The sequence below is a fragment of the Microcaecilia unicolor genome, chromosome 1 (assembly GCF_901765095.1).
Source record: "Microcaecilia unicolor chromosome 1, aMicUni1.1, whole genome shotgun sequence".
NCBI lineage: Eukaryota > Metazoa > Chordata > Amphibia > Gymnophiona > Siphonopidae > Microcaecilia > Microcaecilia unicolor.
The window spans coordinates 717960621-717978298 of NC_044031.1; the positions used below are offsets into that span (position 1 = coordinate 717960621).

The 17678-nt window shown below is 50.8% G+C and overlaps 1 protein-coding gene across 1 annotated transcript in view; it reads right to left on the bottom strand.

Moving 5' to 3' along the window:
* The window catches only part of MYEF2 (myelin expression factor 2), a 219210-nt gene that overhangs the window by 146129 nt on the left and 55403 nt on the right, over positions 1 to 17678 (bottom strand). The window contains 2 exon segments of the mRNA XM_030189515.1: positions 9643 to 9697; positions 9776 to 9825. Coding sequence (XP_030045375.1) covers positions 9643 to 9697; positions 9776 to 9825 — 105 coding nt within the window.

Consider the following 17678-nt stretch of genomic DNA (forward strand, 5'->3'; position numbering starts at 1 on the left):
TGCCTCCCTATATGTGGTCATGTGCTGCCGGAAACTCCTCAGTATGTCGATATCCAAGCTCCATCCGCAGGACTCAGCACTTAGAGAATTACACCCACAAAGGGACACTCTGCCCAGCTCACCACCGCCGAAACGGGGGAGGGGAATTAACCCAGCTCATCCCCACACAAGTGGGGGAGGGGAATCCGTCCAGCTCATCCCCGCGGAGTGGGGGAGGGACACCACCCCGCCGATGCGGGGGGGATCTGGCTTATCCTGCAACCGCAACCGCGGGAGGAGCTGACTGACCCTAACACCGCCGAAGCGGGAGGGGTACAAAGCTGCCCTACAGCCGCACGAAGCAGGAGGGAGCGCCGGCAGAATTTACAGTGGTGGAAATAAGTATTTGATCCCTTGCTGATTTTGTAAGTTTGCCCACTGACAAAGACATGAGCAGCCCATAATTGAAGGGTAGGTTATTGGTAACAGTGAGAGATAGCACATCACAAATTAAATCCGGAAAATCACATTGTGGAAAGTATATGAATTTATTTGCATTCTGCAGAGGGAAATAAGTATTTGATCCCCCACCAACCAGTAAGAGATCTGGCCCCTACAGACCAGGTAGATGCTCCAAATCAACTCGTTACCTGCATAACAGACAGCTGTCGGCAATGGTCACCTGTATGAAAGACACCTGTCCACAGACTCAGTGAATCAGTCAGACTCTAACCTCTACAAAATGGCCAAGAGCAAGGAGCTGTCTAAGGATGTCAGGGACAAGATCATACACCTGCACAAGGCTGGAATGGGCTACAAAACCATCAGTAAGACGCTGGGCGAGAAGGAGACAACTGTTGATGCCATAGTAAGAAAATGGAAGAAGTACAAAATGACTGTCAATCGACAAAGATCTGGGGCTCCACGCAAAATCTCACCTCGTGGGGTATCCTTGATCATGAGGAAGGTTAGAAATCAGCCTACAACTACAAGGGGGGAACTTGTCAATGATCTCAAGGCAGCTGGGACCACTGTCACCACAAAAACCATTGGTAACACATTACGACATAACGGATTGCAATCCTGCAGTGCCCGCAAGGTCCCCCTGCTCCGGAAGGCACATGTGACGGCCCGTCTGAAGTTTGCCAGTGAACACCTGGATGATGCCGAGAGTGATTGGGAGAAGGTGCTGTGGTCAGATGAGACAAAAATTGAGCTCTTTGGCATGAACTCAACTCGCCGTGTTTGGAGGAAGAGAAATGCTGCCTATGACCCAAAGAACACCGTCCCCACTGTCAAGCATGGAGGTGGAAATGTTATGTTTTGGGGGTGTTTCTCTGCTAAGGGCACAGGACTACTTCACCGCATCAATGGGAGAATGGATGGGGCCATGTACCGTACAATTCTGAGTGACAACCTCCTTCCCTCCGCCAGGGCCTTAAAAATGGGTCGTGGCTGGGTCTTCCAGCATGACAATGACCCAAAACATACAGCCAAGGCAACAAAGGAGTGGCTCAGGAAGAAGCACATTAGGGTCATGGAGTGGCCTAGCCAGTCACCAGACCTTAATCCCATTGAAAACTTATGGAGGGAGCTGAAGCTGCGAGTTGCCAAGCGACAGCCCAGAACTCTTAATGATTTAGAGATGATCTGCAAAGAGGAGTGGACCAAAATTCCTCCTGACATGTGTGCAAACCTCATCATCAACTACAGAAGACGTCTGACCGCTGTGCTTGCCAACAAGGGTTTTGCCAACAAGTATTAGGTCTTGTTTGCCAGAGGGATTAAATACTTATTTCCCTCTGCAGAATGCAAATAAATTCATATACTTTCCACAATGTGATTTTCCGGATTTAATTTGTGATGTGCTATCACTCACTGTTACCAATAACCTACCCTTCAATTATGGGCTGCTCATGTCTTTGTCAGTGGGCAAACTTACAAAATCAGCAAGGGATCAAATACTTATTTCCACCACTGTATGTCTCAATCCAGCCCCGTAAAACGGAGGAGAGAGGAATGCAGCAGCTCACTGTAACACAAACTCGTCTCAACTCTTGAAGAATCCCATTGAAAAAACTTGAACACGAAGTCCTCCTGAACAGGAACTGAAGACTAAACTTGAATCTGAAATGCAACCAGAATATAAACAGTACAGATATCTGGGAGGGGCTATGGATTGATCAGCTATGATTAATGGAAAGAAAATTATCAGGTATGATACATAATTTTACCTTCCATATCATCATGCTGATCAATCCATAGACTGGTGGGATGTACCGAAACAGTACTCACTCAGGGCGGGACATTGAAATCCCTGACCGCAACACTGAAGCTCCAAACCGGGCCTCCGCCCGAGCAGCCACAGTCAAGCGGTAATGCCTGGAGAAGGTATGGGCCGATGCCCAAGTTGCCGCCTTGCAAATCTCTTCCAAGGAGACGGACCCGGCCTCTGCCATCGAGGCCGCCTGAGCTCTAGTGGAGTGAGCCTTCAGCTGGATAGGCGGCACCTTCCCCGCGGCCACATAAGCCGCTGCAATGGCTTCCTTGACCCCTCTTGCCACTGTAGGCTTAGCAGCCTGCAGACCCTTACGAGGACATGCAAACAGGACAAACAGATGATCCGATTTCCGGAAATCATTGGTCACTTCCAAGTATCTGATGATGACTCGTCTCACATCCAGATATTTGAGAGCAGAGTATTCCTCTGGGTAGTCCTCCCTACGAAAGGAAGGGAGACAGAGCTGCTGATTCACATGGAAGCGAGAAACAATCTTGGGCAGGAAGGAAGGCACTGTGCGAATAGTCACTCCTGCCTCAGTGAACTGCAGAAAAGGCTCTCGACATGAGAGTGCCTGGAGCTCGGAAACTCTTCTGGCTGAAGTGATAGCCACCAAAAAGACTGCTTTCAACGTCAGGTCTTTCAGAGATGCCCTCGACAAGGGTTCAAAAGGCGGCTTCTGCAAGGCTCTTAGCACCAGGTTGAGATTCCACGCAGGCACCACTGAGTGCAGAGGAGGGCGCAGGTGATTAACTCCCTTGAGAAAACGTACCACATCTGGCTGCGAAGCCAGGGAAGCACCCTTCAGGCGGCCCCTGAAGCAAGCCAGAGCCGCCACCTGGACTTTAAGGGAACTGAGCGACAGGCCTTTCTCAAGACCTTCTTGCAGGAACGCCAGCACTGAAGAAATTGGAGCAGTGAAGGGAGAAAGTGAGCCTGCTTCACACCACGCTGCAAAGGTACGCCAAACCCTGGCGTAAGCAGTAGAAGTAGAGCGCTTCCTCGCTCTCAGCATAGTGGCGATGACCTTGTCTGAGAAGCCCTTCTTCCTCAGACGCTGCCGCTCAATAGCCAGGCCGTAAGACCAAAGGGGGAGGGATCCTCCATCACCACGGGACCCTGATGCAACAGGCCCTGCTCCACTGGCAGCCGCAGAGGGTCGTCCACTGAGAGCCTGATCAAGTCCGCATACCAGGGACGTCTGGGCCAGTCCGGACCCACCAGGATTATCCGGCCCGGATGCTTTGCCACCCGGTCTAGTACCCTGCCCAACATGGGCCAGGGCGGGAACACAGAGAAGCTCTTGTGTCGGCCACTGTTGGAGAAGAGCATCTACTCCCAGAGATCGAGGGTCCCGTCCTCTGCTGAAAAAGCGCGGCACTTGGCAATTGGCCGATGACACCATCAGATCTAGGCTCGGCTGGCCCCAGCGCTTCGTGATGTCCAAGAACGCCTGAGCCGATAACTGCCACTCTCCGGGATCCAAGGTATGGCGACTGAGAAAGTCCGCCTTGACATTCATGACTCCGGCAATGTGGGCAGCTGACAGCTGTTCCAGGTTCGCTTCCGCCCACTGGCATAGATTCATGGCTTCCTTGGCTAGAGGGGCGCTCTTGGTACCTCCCTGGCGGTTGACATAGGCCACAGCCGTGGCATTGTCCGACAGGACCCGTACTGGCTTCCACGCCAGTACCGGGAGGAACTCCAAAAGCGCCAACCGAATGGCTGAGTTCCAGGAGGTTGATAGACCACTTTGCCTCTGCAGGAGACCAGAGCCCCTGCGCTGTCCTTCCCAAGCAGTGGGCTCCCCAGCCCGTCAAAAAGGCGTCCGTCGTGACGACAATCCACTCCGGGGTCACAAGAGACATCCCTGCAGACAACTTGTCTGTCTTCAGCCACCAGCTCAGCGCCTTGCGCACTGCTGGGTCCAAGGGAAGGCGCACAGCATAATCCTCAGACACCGGAGTCCAGCGCTGCAGCAGAGTGTTGTAGTGGTCTCATATGAGCCCTGGCCCAGGGCACTACTTCCATCGTGGCCGTCATAGAGCCCAACAGCTGCACATAGTCCCAAGCCCGAAGCGGAGAGGCTACTAGGAACTGGTCCACCTGAGCCTGAAGTTTGACAATCCGATTGTCCGGCAGGAACACTCTGCCCACTTGGGTGTCGAATCGAACTCCCAGATACTCCAGGGACTGAGTCGGGCGCAGCTGGCTTTCTCCCAGTTTATGATCCACCCCAGGGAGCTCAAAAGAGCAATCACCCGGTTCACAGCTTTGCCGCACTCTGCATAAGAGGGGGCTCGGATCAACCAGTCGTCCAGATAAGGATGGACTTGTACTCCTTCCTTCCTCAGGAAGGCCGCGATGACCACCATTACTTTGGAGAAGGTCCGCGGAGCAGTAGCCAACCCGAACGGGAGGGCTCTGAACTGGAAGTGTCGGCCCAGGACTGCAAAATGCAGAAAGCGTTGATGAGGAGGCCAGATGGGAATATGCAAATACGCTTCCTTGATGTCCAAGGATGCCAGGAACTCCCCTGCCTTCACTGCCGCTATAACAGAGCGGAGAGTCTCCATGCGAAAGTGCCGAACTTTCAAGGCCCGATTGACCCCTTTGAGGTCGAGGATAGGCCGTACAGAACCTCCTTTCTTTGATACCACAAAGTAAATGGAGTAACGTCCCTTGCCAAGCTGATTTTCTGGCACCGGAACGACCGCACTCAGCCGGATCAGATTGTCCAAGGTCTGCTGCACTGCCACAGCTTTGACCGGAGACTTGCAGGGAGAGAGTACAAACCCGTCTCTTAAGGGTCGGCAGAACTCTAGCTTGTAGCCGTCTCTGATGACTTCCAGCACCCAAGCGTCTGAAGTTACCCTGGTCCACTTGCCCAGAATCGAGGACAGGTGTCCTCCAATCTGCACTGGGCCATGGACCAGGACCCCGTCATTGGGTACGAGACCCTGGGGGAGGACTGGAGGGCGCACCTCCAGGACGGCGGTCTCTGCAAAAGGAATGCTGCTTGGGGGAGAAATTCCTTTTGAAGGAAAAGGGGGCAGAGGAGCCCGACTTGCCCGGGCGGTACCGACGGGCTTCCTGAAACCATCCTCTGGAGATACCGGGGCGAGCACTGGCCCGAGCCCTGACCTCTGGTAACCTCTTGCCCTTAGACGTGCCGAGATCGGTCACAATCTTGTCCAGCTCGACCCCAAAGAGCAGCTTGCCTTTAAAAGGCAACTTAGTCAGGCGGGACTTAGAGGCGTGGTCAGCAGACCAATGTTTCAGCCAAAGCCACCGCTGCGCAGAGACTGTCTGAGCCATACCTTTAGCCGAGGCTCTCAAGACATCATACAGTAAGTCTAACCAAATAAGCCAAGCCCGATTCCAGGGCCGGCCAATCAGCCCTCAAGGAAGGATCCGAGGGGGAAGCCCGCTGCACAATCGTGAGGCACGCCCTGGCCACATAGGAGCCGCAAACTGAGGCCTGCAAACTTAAAGCAGCCGCCTCGAAGGACGACCTTAAGGCCGCCTCCAATCTTCTGTCTTGGGCGTCCTTTAGGGCCGTGCCACCTTCCACCGGCAACGCCGTTTTCTTAGTCACCGCAGTGATTAAAGAATCCACGGTAGGCCAAAGAAAGGCCTCCCGTTCACTTTCAGGCAAAGGATAGAGGCGGGACATAGCCCTAGCCACTTTGAGGCTCGCTTCCGGGACATCCCATTGAGCCGAAATTAAGGTGTGCATGGCATCATGCACGTGGAAGGTTCTAGGCGGGCGCTTCGTCCCCAGCATAATGGCGGAGCCAACAGGGGCTGAGGGAGAGACGTCCTCTGGAGAGAAAATCTTCAAAATGCTCATGGCCTGCACTAACAGGTTGGGCAAATCCTCTGAGCGAAAGATCCGTGCTGCAGAGGGGTCATCCACTCCATCCGAGCGGGAATCCGTCTCCTCCAAGGAATCCCCAAAGGACCGTTGGGAGAACTCAGATACGCTGCCCTCATCTACATCAGAGGAAACAGAGTCCTCTAAGGCCTGGGAATCCACCAGAGGGCGTTTACTTCCGGGGGCCTCAACCCCTTTATCGGACAAGGGAGAAGGGGCAGCGTTTTGCATAAGGAAGGCCTGATGCAGCAGCAAAATAAACTCGGGGGAGAAACCCCCCAGACTATGCACTTCAGCAGCCTGGGCCACAGCCCTAGACGCACCCTCAACCGGCGCTCGCAAGAGCGGGGGAGAAACATGCTGCGCATCCAAGATGGCGTCCGGCGCGACACTCCGCGAAGGAGCCGCGCGGGAAGAACGGCGCTTAACTTTAGCCGCTTTTTTGCCGTCGCCCAAATCAAGGGCGGCCATGGCATTAACGTCTCCCAGCTCAAGGGCGGCCCAAGAAGAAGCCGTCCGAGCAGCGTGGCCGGCCAAGATGGCGGAGGCGAGCAGCGGGGGATGGGCGTTTATGGCGGGGAAAAACCGCCGCACCGGAGGAAGACCCGGGACACTGACCGGCCTCCGAACTGACACCCAACAAGGGCGAATCAGACTTTAAGACCCCCGCATCCCCGCAAGAAGTGCACACGCGGTCCGGGGAGCGATTCTTCGCGCCCTCGCCCTCCGACGCCATAGGCCACATGGAGATCGATCGGGGAACCCCTTGCCCGCTATAAAAAGGTAAAAATTACCTGCTTCTCGCTCCGAGCTGTAACGACCTGGTGTCCCAGTGAGTAGCTGCAATAAAAGTTTAAATAAACGTCGAAATAAACGCCTTTAAGGACGTCCAAAATTTTTTTTTTTTTTTTTAAACGGAGCCAGCGGGAGGGGGGAGAAAAGGAGGGACCTGGCGCCACCAGGTTTGCACTTGCTCAAGAAGAGCCCTCAACCCCAGGTACTCAACAAAATCTAAAAATTAGGCTTGGAGACCTAGCCAGAGCTGCTGCTGTGTGTGACCACCACCTGCTGAGATAGAGAACATACTGGGGAGTTTCCGGCAGCACATGACCACATATAGGGAGGCAAAAGGATTGCTCTCTATCTCCACCTGCTGGTAGATGGACACAACCCACCAATCTATGGATTGATCAGCATGATGATATGGAACATAACCTTCACCTGCCGATACATTTAGTCTGGTCACCTTTAGAAAATTATGTTCTTAACTTTTCTGTCCCATATTTTCCTTTGGGAAACTGCCTTCAAAGTTCCACAATGGTGAAATAGTTCTAAAAGTTGTGCAACCACCCTTCTTTTGGTACTTCTTGAACTGAGGGGGCTGAGTGCCACAGTCAGATTGGATAGGAACTTGCTAACTATGCTGTCCACTTTGGGGAAGGAGTTCTTCTGCGAAAAGCCCTGGGGCAGTGCCAAGGAAAACCTGATCAGCAGCAAATTTGGTAGCATCAAAGCAGTTTCAGAGAATCCAGAGATCTTCTATATTGGTTTGAGAGGCGGAGACTTCCGTGCTGAGGGAGGGACGCTGTGAGAAGAATCCCTGGAGTTATGCAACTTTGAGGCTAGGGGAGGGGAGCCTTTGATGTTATGCGGCTTTGCTGAGAATTCCTGCAATGCTGAAGCATGCTTCAATACATGACAGTTATTGGTACAAAAAGGAAAGCTGTTAGTGCCAATAACTGAATCACTGGACCTTTTAGCAGTTTTCTTCAAGCGAAACATGTTCTTCTGGTGACTGTGTGTGTCATTTCAATCTTTAAAACACTTTTGCTTCTGACCTGCCAAATCAGTGTCCATTAAAAACCTTGAGAGCTGTCCATTTCTAAAAATCTCTTCTATTTCTCTCCAAAATTTCTGGCAGTTTACAGCTTCTTGATTTTCCAGCCCTCAGTGACATTACAATTCAGATTGCTGGTTGAAGCTTTAGTTCTGCTAGAATAGACTACTGTAATATCTATGTTGGCTCCTAGAGTACGTTGCTAAAGGAAGTTCAACCGATTCAAAATGCGACAGCCCAGCTGATTTTTTCAGCCTCTAATTCGATTACCCCATAATTTGTTGAGATGCATCGGCTTCCAGTCGAGGCTAGGTTCCAATTTCAAGCTATGTACCAACATTGTTAAGATCTTGACGGGTTTGGCACCTTTTTATCTAACTAGGCCATTTTTCTTCACAAAAGCTCTATATGTAAAACCAGATGCTGCTACTCATTCCGACAGTCAAGAGGGTCAAATCATGTTAGATGTTTACGTCATCTATACATTATCAGGCATCGACAATATGGAATTCACTGCCAGCATATGACTTTCAAAAGTACCTCTAACAGAAAACTGGGGGGGGGGGGGGGGGGGGGGTCCTGTTTTTGCTCTGTAATTCTTGGAAGCTTTGTGTCCAATTACTTATAATTGTAATCTGCACTGAATTTAATAGTTTGTTGTGGAATAGAAGCAATTTGTAATAACAACAACAATAATAATAAACAGGCCCATACAACACACACACTGATTGAGCTCATTACAGACATTTTGTTTCTACAATCTGGATATCTTTTAAAACCTGGTTTCTTCTCCGTAGGGAATGTGTCAGCTAACGTATGTAACTCTTCAGACAAGGAGGCTGGAAACTCGGCAGACTGCTTTGGCAGTTGAAAAGTAACTGAAGAATAGTAAGAGGGACTGGAAAAGGTAGACATGAATCGCTTGCTTACTCCTTCCAACAATATAAGGTCTAGGAGGCATGCAATGAAGGTTCAAGGTTACATTTATTTAACTGCCTAGGGTCAAGCCATCAAAGCGGTTTACATTTCAATGGTATTCAATTGAGAGAATGGAAATACAATCTGATAGAAAACATCTATTAAGTTATTAAGTAGTGAATTCAAAACAAACTAGAAAAAAATATTTCTTTACTCAATATGTACTTAAACTCTGGAATATTCTGCCAGAGAACATGGTAAAAGCAGTTAGTGTAGCTTAAAACAGGTTTGGACAAGTTCCTACAAGAAAAGACCATAAGCCACTATTAAAATGGATGGGAAAATCTGCTGCTTATTTCTGGGATAAACAGAACAAAATCTATTTTTTACTCTTTTGGAATCTTGCCAGCACTTGTGACCTAGACTGGCTACTGTTGGAAGCAGGATACTGGGTTTGATGGACCTTCAGTCTGACCCAGTATTGTTATGTTTATGTACTTATGCAACTCCAGCAAAGACTCAGAAACCTGAGCTCTGGGAGAGGGGACCCCCTCAGCTCTGTCAAATTATGGTATCATCCATTTGAGTGGCTGTGATCCTGCTTGTCCATGGAGAAATAAACCTACTTTATGAAACAAAAATGTTGTAAAGGGTCACTGTGTTAATCAAAGCTTAATAGATTATTAAACATTAGAAAACTGTACAGGTAACAATCCAATGGTTTCACAAAAATGTATTCCTAATACTTACGAGGCAGCTGTGGTGTCTTACTTTCCATCATATCTTGAGGGATTGATTTGTCATCCTGGTAAGCAGAAAAGCAAGGTAAGTCCACACTTACAAACAGTAAATTTACATACAAAAATGGATGTGCAAAACTTACCATTTTCACATGCATAGGTCTATCAAATAAAAACTGTCCATTGAACATAGCTGAATATCATTAGTCAAGGAGAAAGGGATAAAAATGAAAAGGTTACTAAAATTTAAGATCCAAATAACAATTATATAATAAGTTGATCCAAAAATACCTTAAAGAAAAACCATCATATATTTATGGGGCAAAATTAGCATGGAAAAGTTTGGTCTTACCTGCTACTTGTCTTTCCTCAGGTACAACCAGACCAGTCTAGAACTGTAGGGTTATCTCACTCAGCCAGCAGATGAAGACAGCGAAAACCAGGCAACATCACCACCTTAAGGTAGAAGGGCATCTCCTTAAGGAGACCCCTGCTTTGCTAAAATACAAAAAAAAAAGCTCCCGGCATGAAAGGGCCTATAATTCCAAAAAGAACTCCTGGCAGACCAAATAGCCACTGAATACACTACCTGTAAGTGTCAAATCCTTCAGAGTCACCTTCTTCAGTGCTTCAAAAGACTTTACCACCTGCACCTTCAGCACTAAATTGAGATTCCATAATGGTATCATTGGAGGTAGAGGGCACAACTGTGTCACCCCTTTAAGAAAGGGCATCACATACAAGAGGCCCCCCCCACCCCAGGGAGGTGCCCTCCAACCGGCTGCAAAAACAAGACAACACTGCAACCTGTACCTTCAAGGAAGCCAAGGACAAAGATTTAAGCTGCCCTGCAATAAAAACTAGAAAAGGAATAAAAAGGGCATAACAAGCCTCAAAAACCTGCTAGATGCTCGCATAGGCTAGGAAAGTAGACTGCTTCAGTGCCTGCAGCAAAGTTGTAATCACTCCCTCCTCATACCTCAGATGTGAACTCTTAAGAGCCAGGCTGTAAAAAAAAGAAAAAAGAAAAAAAAAAGGTGAGGGATACTATGGGTCATTGCACCAGGAGGCCAGAATGCTTCCTCCCAGGCCCAAGCTTGACAAAGTCTGTGTACCAGGGATATATGGGCCAATTTGGTGCTACTAAGATCACCAAGCCCAGACAAGTTGCTATCTTTTGGATTATCCAGCCTAGTATCAGCCAGGAAGACATATATATCAGGTTCCGACAGGGCCAGGGATGGAAGAAAGAACTAAACTCTTTTCAGCTCTGGCATTCCAGCTGACTGAATGATGGGAAAAGACAAAAAAAGCCCCCACAGAAAACCAGATGGACTGTTTTTGGACAATACAATAAATCTTTGAATCCTGATGGACTCCTGAGTTCTTTGTCATTCCTATGATCACTGCTGTTTTCCTTTGTTCATGTCACATCATTGCCATAAGACCCATGGACAGGGGCCCTCCAGCAACTGCAAAATAACCACAAAGGCTTTGTCTGAGAGTTCCCACTCTGTGAGCCAGGGTCTGGCGGCCTAGAAAAAAAATCAATGAACATAGTAGTGGCCCACGTAGTGAGCGTGCACAATCAGTAGGTTAAACTCTGCTCACTGAAAAGAGCAGCAGCTTCCTTTGCCACCGTAAGGCTGTTCATACCTCCTTGGCAGTTGAGGTATGCAAAATCTGTGTGCTTTCCCCTGAACTAAGCTTTGTAGGTGTCCAAATTCTTCTGCTTGCTCACATCTCCAACTAGTTGATTGAGCAGATCGCTTTGGATCTCTAGCACCATCCCCAGACAACCTGCCCCTGAAAATGGGCTCCCCAGATACGGAAAATGGCATCGGTTATCACCACCAACCAATCCTCCAGAGCCTCTAGATTCATTCCTTTGATCAGATTGAGAGCCTCAAGTCACCATCCCAGACTGGCATGAGCCTCTGCTATACACAGGATAAATGTGATAAGACTGGTTCTGAGATGACCGTCAAGACAAATGGGCTCCTTGTATGAGCTGCATGTAGGCAGGCACCCATGGTATCAGATTCTGAGTTGCACCTAGGCACCCTTTGCCAGAAGGACCTGTATTTGACTCTGCAACTTCTCTTCTCTGATAAGGCATGAAGACTTTGCCAGCCCAAATATTTAAAACAGCCCCCTAGATATTCTTAGACTGGAAGAGGTGCATTTTGTGTTTTTTCAGGTTCACTACCTAACCTAGTGGCCAACCATGAGGTAGTGTGGCAACTGTCCTCATCCAAATGGATCCTGATCAGTCAACTGTCTAAGGAGTTGTCTTGAATTCTCAATTTGTGGACAACCGTTACTGCCACTATCATGATCCTGGAGAAGGTCCAGGGTGATGTGGCAAGAGAGGGGCCTAAAATTGAAAATGCTACCCCAGGTAAGCAAACCTATATAAACTCTGATGCAGCCAAATTAGAATATGAAGATAGGATCTTAAGAAGCTAAGCCATCAAGAACTCCCCTTATTCTGACCGCTGTCCATCCAGAAATATAACACACTTGAGTGTTCAATTTACATCCTTTAGTTCCAGAATAGGTCAGAAGGTCCCTTGTTTCTATAGAACCAAGAAGTAGATGTGTTCCAGCCCTTGAACCGCTCCTCCTGCAGGGCAGGGATCACCACTCCTAACACCTCTACCATTTCTCAAGTGGACAGCATGGCTGCCTTTTTGGACGGTACATGACAAGAGGAGGTGGGAATACTCCAGCAGATATCCAAGACCCACTTGTCAGAAGTGATTTGAGTCCAGTTCTCAAAAAAGATGAACAGCCAACCCCCTATCCACTTCACTGAGGGGTGGATCCCCAAGATCTCACTTTATTTCTCCGGCAGCAACAGTCACCTACTGGCCCCGGAAACATTCATGCAGTTGAAACAAAAGGAGGTTGAGCACAACAGAATCTGTTACCTCTGCAATAAAGATACCTGGTCAGCACAGCATCACCTGGCATTCCTACAATGGGACCTGTTTGCCAAAGCTTTAGTACTTCTGGACTTGTCTTCTGACAACTGCTGAGGATTTAACTCACCCAAATCTTTAACCTGATACATTCCAGGTCCAACAGTTTGAGACCAGATCTGCAGACTGATTACAGAGCCAGTCTCCTCGCCAAATACCTAGACTGTCTGTGTGCTATCTAAGGTCATGCATGACAACTGCAACATAGCACAAGCCTGAATCCTGGCAAGGTACTTCCTGTGGATCACATCTCTCCATTCCGCCATCTTCAGCTTGCTCAAGCCAGTGTATACACACTCCTGACATACAGGCATTGCAGACAGTTGCCTGGAATCCCATAAAAGGCACCTGAAAGCACTGGTTCAGCAAATCCTCTAACCTCCAGTGCTGGAGATCCTTCAAGGCTCCCCCCCCCCCCCCACCTTTCAACAGGGATGGTGATTTTGTCCACGTTGTCACCACCACGTTCACATTGGAAAATGTAAGCTTCTCCTTCAGAACCAACAGTTATAACATACCCATGACCTGGCCTTTGGCATCTCCCACTCCATGGAGACCCTAGCTTGAATCATCTGGTGGATATGGAAGATCTTTGAAGGCTTTTAAATACCTTCCAAAACAGGATCCTGCCCACCCTAAAAATTCCAAATGCTGAGATGAGAGAGAAGAGTCTGCAATGCTGAGAGCCCCAAGAGCCTGGGAAATCATAGTGACCAGTTTTTCCACTCTGCACCACTGAGGAACCACTGTCATCCTCTATTGGAAACTATCCTTCCTTCAGTATGTCAGCTGAACAGCTTACTAAGCCTCCCAGCAAGGAGACAGATCACACATCCCAGTCCTCTAGGCAGGCCTGCTTTGGGCATGAGGCCCCATCGAGACCAGCTGACTCAATGACCTCAGGTCATGGGCGGCTCTAAGCTTGCCTTTCTCAAAGGCCTTCTGAAACAGCAAAGTATGAAGCTTGGGGGGGGGGGGGGGGGGGAATCACACACCTCATCTAATGCACCTAAGCCACCCTCCAAGGCTGGGGCCACCTCTGACTCCTCCATGCAAAGACACAAAATGGCAGCTTCTCCTGCATTTTTGCATCTCCAGTACTGCTCTTGGCGTAAGGCACTCAAGTGTGCTCTTGGGGCCTCTTCACCCACTGTGGATCCTGAAAAATTCATGCAGGAAGTACAGCTAAAACGATGCTACATATGCTGCAGCAAAACCCTCCCCCCCATCACAGACACCTTAACTCTTTCAGTTGACACCTCCATATGCACAAAACAATGCAAACATCCCACCACCATCATAGGCCCTCACTGGTCTGCTGCCAACCTCAGCGCTCCCGGAAGCAAGGCTGCCACCCCCTCTTGCACCACTCCCAGCACAAAAGGAAATATGATAACGCTTAAGTACCTCATCTCGTGGCGCCTCGGCACAGGTTGAAGAGCCACAAATAGGGAATGCCACCAGCTCACTCTCTGCAGCCCCGGTTGGAATACAGGAGCGGGGCGTCGGCGGCGGTCCGCGTATAGTTTGTACTTGGCAGCCGCCCTCCGCAGCTGCTCGCGGACCACCTTCCAGGTGTCCTGCATACTATTCAGGACCTGCTGTATCTGAGGAATATCTGGTTCCAAGGAGATAGCCGGAGGTAGCCGGTGGGTGCCGGCCGAACACCACAGAGAATGGAGACTGCTGGGAGGCTGAGTGTAGGCTATTATTGTAGGCGAATTCTGCCCAAGGAAGGAGTGCCACCCAGTTGTCCTGGCGGTTGTTCACAAAAGCTCGGAGGAACCCCTTCAGGGTTTGGTTAATATGTTCCACCATCCCGTTAGTCTGAGGATGGTAGGCCGACGAGAAATGGGCCTTGACTCCTAAGGCGGCACATAACGCCTTCCAAAACCGGGAGGTGAATTGGGTTCCCTGGTCGCTAATGATCCGTACGGGGAGCCCATGCAGGCGAAAGATGTGCTGGACGAAGCAGGTGGCCAGTGTGGCTGCAGAGGGCAGTCCCTTCAGGGGAATGAAGTGGGCCATTCCGGAGAACCGGTCCACTACCACCCAAATGACCGTATGCCCCTGGGAGCGAGGTAAATCGGTGATGAAGTCCATGGAGAGCTCCTCCCAGGGGCCTTGTGGTACCGGCAAGGGCTGGAGTTCCCCCCACGGCCGCCCTACCGTTGACTTGGTCCGGGCGCAGACGAGGCAGGAGGACACAAATTGAAGAACGTCCTTTGCCATCCGTGGCCAGTGGTACTGTCGTGCGAGTAAGTGCAACGTTTTATGGAACCCAAAATGCCCCGCGAACGCTGACGAGTGGGCCCAGTGCATCGCTCTCCTTCGGTCTTGGCGAGGTACCAGCGTTCTGGTAGGTACTAGGGCCGTAGGCATGGCTGGCAGACATTCCGGGTTCAACATAGGCTGCGAGTCCTCAGGTTCCTCGAGGACCTCGAACGCCCGGGAGAGGGCGTCGGCAAGAATGTTCTTTTCCGCGGGCCAGAACATTAGGCGAAACTGGAATCGGGCAAAAAATAGGGACCACCGAGCCTGTCGTGGATTGAGCCTCTTGGCTCCTTGAAGATACAACAGGTTCTTGTGGTCGGTTATTACTGTGAAAATATGTTCGGCGCCCTCCAACAGATGCCTCCATTCTTGCAGGGCCAACTTGAGGGCCAGGAGCTCCCGATCCCCAACAGTGTAGTTCCTTTCGGCGGGGGAGAACTTTCGTGAGAAGAAGAAGCATGGCAGTCGTTTCCCCGCGGACGTGATTTGAGAGAGAATGGCCCCGGCCCCCACGGCCGAAGCGTCCACCTCCACCACAAAAGGTTTACTCGGGTCTGGACTTCGGAGGATGGGAGCCGACAGGAAAGCCCTCTTTAGAGCAACAAACGCCTCCACCACTGGGGCTGGCCAGTGCTGTACATCCGCTCCCTTCCGGGTGAGAGCAGTCAAGGGCGCAGTAACCAGGGAGTAGTGCTCGATGAACTGGCGATAATAGTTGGCAAAGGCCAAGAATCTTTGTAGGGCCTTCAAGTTCTGCGGCTGTGGCCAGTCTCGAATCGCTTTCACTTTGTCCGGGTCCATTTGGAACCCATGCCCAGAGATAATATAGCCCAAGAAGGGCACCACTACCTGGTGAAACACGCACTTGCTTAACTTGGCATATAATCGGTGTTGCCTTAGGCGCCTGAGGACCTCGGTTACATGGTCCACATGTTCCTGTGGAGACCGGGAAAATACCAGGATGTCGTCTAGGTAGACAACAACAAATGAGTAGAGGAGATCATGAAACACGTGGTTGATAAACTTTTGAAAAACCGCCGGGGCATTACATAGTCCGAAGGGCATAACCAAGTACTCGAAATGCCCCTCGTGTGTATTGAACGCGGTTTTCCACTCATCACCCCGTCGAATCCGTATAAGATTATACGCTCCTCTCAGATCCAACTTCGTGAATACCCGGGCTCCCTGGAGTCTGTCAAACAACGCTGGAATTAAGGGCAACGGGTACCGGTCCTTAATCGTGATGACGTTCAGGGCCTGGTAATCGATACAAGGCCTGAGGGTTCCGTCTTTCTTGCTGACAAAGAAAAAGCCGGCTCCCGCCAGGGAGGACGATGCTCGGATGAATCCCTTCTCCAGATTTTCTTGAACATAGGCCCGCATGGCCGCTGATTCCCCACGGGAGAGGGTATACAACCACCCGGGAGGTGGCATCCGGTCCGACATGAGATTAATAGCACAATCAAAATGCCGGTGCGGGGGCAACCTATCCGCCTCTACTGGGTTAAAGACATCCGCGTAGGCCTGGTATTCCTTAGGTAAGGTCGCCTTGCAGGCCAGCAGTTTTCCCGGGGTGGTTGCCAGTACCGAGCAGGGGCTCCCTTCCGGGGTTAGACACTGCTCTGAGCAATACTTTCCCCAGCCCCGTATGTGCCCCGACGTCCAATCAATCAAGGGTGAATGACTGCGTAGCCATGGCAGACCCAACACCAGGGGATGAATGGACTTAGGCATTATCAAGAATTGGATCTTCTCCTGATGCTGCTGGGCTACTCTTAGCTCCACCGGCGGAGTGAGTCGGGAGATTGGATTGGGTAATACTGTTCCCTGAATGGAAATCACCTGCACAGCCGGGTTGCACTCCTGCGCCGGTAGTTGCCATTGCTCAAACAGTTCCAAACTAATAAAGTTTCCCCCAGCCCCTGAGTCCAACAGGGCTTGGGTCTGGATCAAATGGTCTTGCCACTGGAGGGTCACTGGTATGGTGAACAGATCGTCAGGAGGGGGCCCCGAGTGACCCAAGACCAGCCCCCTCACGGGGCCTTGGGTTCGGCGTTTCCCGCCGGTCGAGTAGGACACGCCTGAATCAAGTGTCCCGCTTCCCCACAGTAGAAACACAGGTTATTCCAGCGTCGCCGTTACGCTCTGAGGCAGCCAGTCGCTGCCGGCCCACGAGCATGGGTTCCTCCAGAACACCGCCCTGCCCAGCGGAAGGGTCTCGAGGTGAAGGAACCCTCCGGGGCCGCGGCCCAGGAGCTGCCGTCCTGTGCTGTTCGGCCCGTTCCCGGGCCCTCTCCCGGAAGCGCGTATCAATCCGGGTACAGAGCGTGATCAAAACATCCAAGGTGGAGGGAAGGTCCCGTCTGGCCAGTTCGTCCTTGATGCGACCCTGCAATCCTTGCCAAAAGATCGCGGACAGGGCCTCAGAGTTCCACCGCAGTTCTGAGGCTAAGGTACGGAACCGCACGGCATACTCGCCCACGGTTCCGGACCCCTGCTGAATCCGCAGGAGTTCCGAGGATGCGGAGGATGGTCTTCCCGGAACATCAAAGACGAGCCGGAATCGGCGCTGGAATTCTTCAAAGTCCGTAAGCATGGGGTCCCGTTGTTCACAGAGGAGTGAAGCCCAGGCCAAGGCCAGCCCGGTGAGTAGGGAGATCACATAGGAGACCTTCGTTCGGTCGGAGGTGAAGGCCTCCGGTTGCATCTCGAAGTAGAGATTACATTGGTTCAGGAATCCCCGGCAGTTCTCGGGGGTCCCATTGAACCGACTAGGCTTGGGAAAGCG